Source organism: Portunus trituberculatus, chromosome 41, assembly GCF_017591435.1.
Source record: "Portunus trituberculatus isolate SZX2019 chromosome 41, ASM1759143v1, whole genome shotgun sequence".
NCBI lineage: Eukaryota > Metazoa > Arthropoda > Malacostraca > Decapoda > Portunidae > Portunus > Portunus trituberculatus.
In genome coordinates, this window is record NC_059295.1 from 12,951,386 (window position 1) to 12,959,261 (window position 7,876).

Genomic DNA, 7,876 nt, shown 5'->3' on the forward strand with positions numbered 1-7,876 from the left:
CGTCAACTTATACCTCTCAGGCAAAAATGAGAGAGCTAAATGACACACCTCCTTACTTGACTCCTGCCTATGTTCTGTGTAGGGTGTGAGTCAGGCTATGACACAATCAGACAAGACATTTAAAAATGGCTTCCTGATGGGAAGGGTATTTAATTATAAAAAAAATAAACTATACCATCTGGTAATTTAGGGTCTGAAGATTTTGGAGATACAATAGTAATCTCAAAATCTTAAATCCCACAAAAATTAAATAAATAAGTCCTGCATCTCCCTAAAGTCTGAGTTTAATTTTTTGGGGGGTGGGGAATTCGTATAAGTGAGATATATACACTCAACCCTCGAAACAACAGACCTCCCATCAAAGGATTTCGGAAACTACGGACAAATTCTGGAGTCCAGTTTAATCTATGGACGAATATTAAAATGCACGCGATTGTCCGTTCTCGGCAAATTATTGTCCGGTAAACTTCATTTTCTGTATTGTTTATTAATATTTATTAAACTGACCATGCTCATGTCATCTATTTCAAGTTATTTGTTGTACTTAATGCTTTGTAATACTGTTTGAATGATTTCTTAATGATTACACAGTATTTTACATACATTTTATACAGTTTTTTATGTACTTTTGCAAAGAACGGACTTTTGCAATGTACGGACAGGGTCGTGCACACATTTGTCCGTTGTTTTGAGGGTTGAGTGTATACGTAGTATGTTGCGGATACTTGAGTATTAATGGTACAGGTACGTATATATAATTTTTTAACCCATGTGGTATGTTGGGGACCAGCCCAGAACGCATCCCCTCCTGTTTTCATTATTTCCTATGCGAAAATTACGTCCACTTAACGAATTTTCGCTCTACGAACAGCTTTGACACCCCCTATCCTGTTCATTGCTGTAATTGGTTCGCTTAACGAAAATTCACGCAATGAACATTTTTTTTAGGAACATAACCCATTTGTTAAGCAGGGGTTGCCTATATATATATATAGTAATACTCCGCTTAACGAACGTTCGTTAAACGAATTTCCGGTTTAACGTACTATATAAAGTTAGACCAAAAATCCGCATAACGTACAACCACATCCGTTTTAGCGAATTTTCTGGTTTTGAATTTGCCGGGTGAGGGACCGAACGCAGTAGTTTCGTTGTAATTGGCTGGCTCCTGGAGCTGGGTCCAAGATTCTTTAACAATGTCAGAGCAACCTCTTGCAGCGAAATGGCATCCATGAACGCTTGGAGGGACGGTGACAAGGTTGCTTTCAGGTTGCTCTGAGGTTGCTGGGAACACCACCTCTGGAGGTGGTGTTACTGTCTTATATATGCATTTATGTTCACAAAACAACATTTCTATCAGCTTTTTACAAACCTTGCCCCAAGGAAGGATTGTTTTGTAATGCATAAAGTGAAATCTTACATGGAATATCAAAAAATAAAGCAGAGATGAGATGAGCCACAGATGAAGCGGGAGACTCACGGCGACTCAGCCGCTTCTTCTTCTTGTGACCCTTTTAGCTTGTGTGTTGCTTTCACCACGATATTTGTTTCCACTCCTCTATTGCCTGCTATAATGGATATCATATCTTAGTATTCATATACACTCATGCCATGAGGATAACCTTGACTCCGTGGCACTGAGTGGTAGTGAATTACTAATGAAATACCGCGGTATTTCATTAGTAATTCACTATCACTCAGTGCTAACAACTACACCGTGAATGATTCTGGGCTTGTCCCTTCTTCTCCTCCTTCCTCTGACTATTTCATGCCTACAATTAAAGTTCTTCGTAATGATGTTTTTCATGCCCTCACTGGCCTAAACCCTCAGAAGGCTTATGGACCTGATGGGGTCCCTCATATTGTTCTCAAAAACTGCATTCTTGCTTGCACCTTGCCTGGCCAAACTCTTTCAACTATGTCTATCAACCTCTACCTTTCCTTCATGCTGGAAGTTTGCCTACATTCAGCCTATTCCTAAAAAGGTGACTTCTAATCCCTCAAACTACTGCCCTATAACTTTAATTTCTTGTTTATCTAAAGTTTTTGAATCTATCCTGAATAGGAAGATTCTCAAATATCTGTCACTTCACAGTCTTCTCTCTGATTGCCAGTATGGCTTCATCAAGGTCGCTCTACTGGTGATCTTCCTTACTGAGTCTTGGTCATCCTCTTTTAGAGATTTTGGTGAAACTTTTGCAGTTGTGTTAGAAATATCAAAAGCTTTTGATAGAGTCTGGCACAAAGCCTTTATTTCCAAACTGCCCTCCTATGGTTTCTATCCTTCTCTCTCTTCTCAAGCTGTGGTAGACAGCCACTGTTCTTCTCCTAAATCTGATAACAGTGGTGTTCCTCAGGGTCTTGTCCTGTCACCCACTTTCTTTCTATTATTCATTAGTGCTCTTCTTAACCAAACTTCTTGGCTTATCCACTCATACGCTGATGATACCATCCTACACTTTTCCACGTCTTTTCAGAGACGACCAGCCCTTCAGAAAGTCAACAGATCACGCAGGGACACCAGAGAATCCCTGACCTGATCTTTCTAAGATTTCTGATTGGGCAGAGATAACTTAGGAGTGTTAAATACCTCAAATCTCAATTCGTCCATCTATCAACTCACACAATCTTCCAGACAACTATTCCCTCTTCTTTAGTGACACTCAGCTGTCCTTTAATCATAATCTAAATGGGAAACTTCACATTTCATCTCTTGCTAAAACAGCTTCTGTGAAGTTAGGCATTCTGAGGTGTCTTTGCCAGTTTTTCTCACCCCTCCCAACTGCTAACTCTGAACAAGGGTCTTATCTGTCCTTGTATGGAGTACTCTTTTGCATGTTTGAGGATGTTCACTCACAGTTTTGTTAGATAGGGTGGAATCAAAAGCTTTTCGTCTCATCAACTCTCCTCTGAGTAACTCTTCAGCCTTTTTCCACTGAGGAATGTTGCATCTCTTGCTATCGTTTATTGCTATTTTCTTACTAACTGCTCTACTGATCTTGTTAACTGCATGCCTCCCCTCCTCCTGTGGCCTTGCTGCACAAGGCTTTCTTCTCCCTCTCACCCCTATCTTGTCCAACTCGCTAATACAAGAATTAATCAGTACTCTCAATCATTCATTCCATTTTCTGCCAAACTCTTGAATTCCCTGCCTGCATCTGTATTTTCATCTTCCTATGACTTGATTTTATTTTAAGAGGGAGGCTTCAGGACATTTATCCCTGAATTTTGGATAACTCATATGATCTGTAAGGGAACTGGCAACCCCGTGATCCTTTTTTATTTTATTTTTCTATTTAAATTTTTTTTTTTTTCTAAATTTATTTATTTATTTTTTTTTTTTTTTATTTATTTTTTTTTTTTTGGCATGTTTCTCCTCTTGCATATAAGAAACACCTATCCATACCGAAACAGGGAAGAAAAAAGAAAACGCATAGTAAGGAGACGGAATGGGGTTGGAGAAAGAAGGCAAGAGGTGGCAATAGTCAGGGAATCTAGGTGAAACCATTTCTATATAAATTGGTGTATTTCTTAAATCACTTTAACTTTGTTCCACATCATTGTTGAGGTAGAAATCAAGTGTGGTTTCTGTGTAAAAGTTTATCCCCATTGTAAGCATGGCATATGAGCAAAGGAGTGCAACCTTGCTGGTACCTCCACCTGACCTGACATCTTCTAGATGCCCCACTTCTACATACTACAGCTTTTGATATACATACAGCTCACAATTGGCTAATTCTTTGGTAATACAATGAATCTTTGATGATTCTTTCAAGTTCTATAACCTAAGCTTCTCTTATTTCATTTCTTAGTAAATAGTTTTACTTCCTGTTTATTGCTGAATTTTAATTGTAGAATTTTTCATTTGTTTGAGAATCAATTATTCACTGATGGGAGTATAAGGAGCTACCTTGAGTGCAGAAATGAGCTGCCTTGAGTACATAAATTATGTGTTTGCAGTTTCCTCCCAGTCTATATGGCAGCCAATTTCCTGTGGCTAATCGTCCCACCCCTATCCCTGAGACGCTAAACCACTTCTCTCTGACCTGAGTCACCGGAACCTCCTGATAGCACACTAGGTGTTCTAGACCTACATAACACAACAGAGCTATATTTGTCAAATTTATTAATTTTTTATTGATTAGTTATGTATATAACTTCCTTTTAGTCTTTTTCACCTTTTAATATCTAGTAAAAGATAATTCTGTTATTCCAAAATGAAGTATATCAGAGTCTATAAACTCCTTGCATTTTAGTTTAATGCCTGATTCTGGTATGCTGTCTCAGCTTAATATTATACATTATTGGTCATCCCAAAATATTTTTACTTCTTTGAATTCATTCTTCATCTTGATACTTTTTATTTACATATCTATTTGATAATGTATTAATGTTATCTTTTAGGGCCCATATGGTTCTGTTGTTGACATATTCTTACAGCCCAGCCATCATGTCAGAAATGTATCACAGTTAACCAATTCTGTCCTTAGGTCCTGATGCTGAAAAATCTGGGTATGCTTGCACACTTGGTGTATATGTAAATGTGGATAATGAAAACTGTGTGTTTCATTTCATGTAGCCTCTATATGCAAACTGGTTGGAACAGAAAGCTATCTGTCCTGCCCCTGTTTGTATGTGTGTATTTGCCTAAGTTGTATTTATCTAATTGTGTTTTACAGGAAAAGAGCTATGCTCATGCTGTTGTCTCCATACCTATAGTCATTCAGTTTAGCCTTAAAGTCATGAATATTTTTGCTTGAACCACTGTTTCATCCAACTTGTTCCATATTTCTATGCTTCTGTTTTTGAAAGCTATATTTATTAATATTTCTTCTACATGCAGCCTTTTTCAATTTTGTGCTGTGTCCCCTTGTATCTCTTGAGTCCCAAACTAATAGGTCTTCTTTGTTAACTGTGTCCATCCCCTTCCATGGTGTGTCTGTGTGTATTTACCTAGTTGTAGTTTTACAGGGCCTGGGCTTTATGCTCATGTGGCCCTGTCTGTGTGTGTGTGTGTGTTCACCAGAGGTCAGCACAGGCTATCAGGCTATCTTGCAAGTCCTATAGGTGCTCACAATACAGTTTTGCTGTGGCCATACTTTGGAAGTGAAATTTTTTTTTTGTATTGTCCAGTTTTGATAAAAAAAAAAAATCTTAACTGTTTGGATGAAATTAGACAAGAGTGAAATTGGTTTGATGCTTTTTGAGATTAATTTTAATGGTTAACAGCCCTGCTCTCCTGTACCAACCAAGCATAATCATTGGCACTGCATTTTTGTAACATTTATGAAATATATTTATTTTTTAGTTTAGTTTACAAATGTTTGGTTAGTATCATAATCCTTAATGTCTGTTGACTTGTGGAACCCTCAGTAACTCATATAAAGAAATTTCATTTGTTCCAAATCCTGTCTTCTTAAATCATGTTGAAAAATTGTGTTATTTCACAGATTGTTTGATGTTGGTGGTCAAAGATCAGAGAGGAAAAAGTGGATCCATTGCTTTGAAGGAGTGACTGCCATCATCTTTGTTGTTGCCTTATCAGGTAATGTTTCTGTGAGTGTTATCCCATTGTCAGGAATATGTGCCATCAGCATGACAAACAGGAAATTACAAATCAAAGTTTCAAGTATTTTGATATTTATTTGTTTATTTATTATTATTATTATTATTATTATTTTATTTTATTTTATTTTGTTTAATTTAATTTTGTTCTTTTTTCAGGTTATGACTTGGTCCTAGCAGAAGATGAGGAGATGAACAGGATGATTGAGAGCATGAAGCTCTTTGACTCCATTTGCAACAACAAGTGGTTTGTTGAGACATCTATCATTCTTTTCCTTAACAAGAAGGATTTGTTTGAAGAGAAGATCACAAAGTCACCTTTAACAATCTGTTTCCCAGAATATCAAGGTAAAGTTCTGTGTGCCTTTTTATTTGTTGTGAGTAATAGTGCTTGTCATCATAGTGCTTATATGAATGTTAATGAGGAGCATAGCTGTAATCTTCCATTCATCATAATTGCATCTTTTAACAGGCAACAATACTTATGAAGAATCAGCGAATTATATTAGAATGAAATTTGAAAATCTCAACAAACGAAAGGATCAAAAAGAAATATACACCCACTTCACATGTGCCACAGACACCAACAATATCCAGGTGGGTTAATTTGATTTGGGAATGCCAATAGTCTTTATTATCATGATAGTTTAAATTGTTTGAGATTAGATTGAAGTGGAAACTTTACAGTATGGTAATAATTGGTGCAGGTCTTCCATTCTATATGATTCATCATTATACAATATTTCACTTCTATGATCATTCTTCCTTGCTACCCCCTTGGCTACTGTATGATTGGTCATGCTTTGTTTTTATGATTGCCAAAGTATGTACATTCCACTTGTTCTGTGCACAAGTATAGTGGCTTTTGTTTGGGTATATATTTTATTGCTGTTATTGTTATAATTTTTATTGTTGTTATTATTATTATTATTATTATTATTATTATTATTATTATTATTATTATTTCATTAGTAGTATTATCATCATTTTTGTGATGTGGATCACTGTTGGTGTCATAATCAGTCACTCCTCTTCTCAAATAATGAGGAAGCTGACTGAGCATACAAAGACCCTTGATGTTGTGCTAGTGGGGGCATATATAGTTCTAAATGTTCAGAGATTGGAGAACAGCAAACAAAATGTGTAGAATAGTCAGGTCAGAAAAATTATCCATATTTTCAGGATACCTTAGAGGCTTGGTGGGAGGGATGAAGATCAGTGACAGGGAGGGATAAAGGTCCTGACAAAGTATGTTCTAACAAAGTATGAAAAGCTTTTCAGTCAAAATAAGGCCATGGTGATTCTTTTAAATTGTTGCCACAAATACATAGTACAAGCACACAGCATGTGTCTACCTGCTGCTGTAAATACATGGCACTTGTACTCCGATGTTTAGGTTTGCCATATGGTCATTCCCTCTATGGTTGCATTTTCAGGATTATAACCCAATCATATATCAGGGAGAACTGTAACTATAATAATATTAGATTAATTTTGTTTCCTTAATTATGCAAAATAGATTAATAACTCCTATTTTTTCAGTTTGTATTTGATGCTGTGACTGATGTCATCATTAAGAACAACCTCAAGGATTGTGGGCTGTTTTAATATAAACTCATGCTCAACTGCTTGAGGGTCTGTTGGAAGTCAATCCCTCTGCCTCTCAAAACATCAATTTATATAAAAGGGAAATTCTAATTTGTCTTTTTACCAAATATCAACATTCCTGTGTGGAAAAGTTTATAAGTACTGGCATGCTATAGCCACATGTTAAGAGACAGACATGTGTGAATGTAACCCATAGGAAATTCAAGTGTTTGAAAAAAACACTCCAGTATGTATGAGTGTATGCTGTGTACAGTTGAACTCTTTACTTATGTTAGAGTGTATGCACAATGCTGATGATATGTAGAATTACTGAATGTGTGTAATTTTTGTGTGCCATGTGTTTCTTTGGGCCAGTGACTATTAAGTGACTTACGTGTGGCCATGTACATCATACTCATGTTGTACTGCCTGGAAGCCTTGTGGTATATGTATTTAGCTTTCCGTGATAGAAAAAAAATCATTGTTCTTGAAGCTTATTGACTGTATTTTGTTATAAACATGCAGGTTAGCACAGGCACTGGTTACTAGAAGTTGAGGCAGGCACCCCTCTTTCCTCAAAGCATTTGGCAGTGGAGTCAGGAAATTTTTGAAAGCAGGGTCATGAAATTACACACACACACACACACACACACACACACACACACGGCCCGGTAGCTCAGTGGTTAGAGCGCTGGCTTCACAAGCCAGACGACCGGAGTTCGAT

General features: G+C 36.9%; 1 protein-coding gene across 3 annotated transcripts in view; it reads left to right on the plus strand.

Moving 5' to 3' along the window:
• Window positions 1-7,378, plus strand: part of LOC123516515 (guanine nucleotide-binding protein G(i) subunit alpha) — an 80,894-nt gene extending 73,516 nt beyond the window's left edge. For all 3 annotated transcript variants that reach the window (XM_045275935.1, XM_045275934.1, XM_045275936.1), the window contains exons 6-9: window positions 5,451-5,545; window positions 5,725-5,913; window positions 6,038-6,162; window positions 7,108-7,378. In XM_045275935.1, coding sequence (XP_045131870.1) covers window positions 5,451-5,545; window positions 5,725-5,913; window positions 6,038-6,162; window positions 7,108-7,173 — 475 coding nt within the window. In that variant the 3' untranslated portion in view covers window positions 7,174-7,378. The remainder of the gene's footprint in view (window positions 1-5,450; window positions 5,546-5,724; window positions 5,914-6,037; window positions 6,163-7,107) is intronic.
• The last annotated feature ends 498 nt before the right edge of the window (window positions 7,379-7,876 follow it).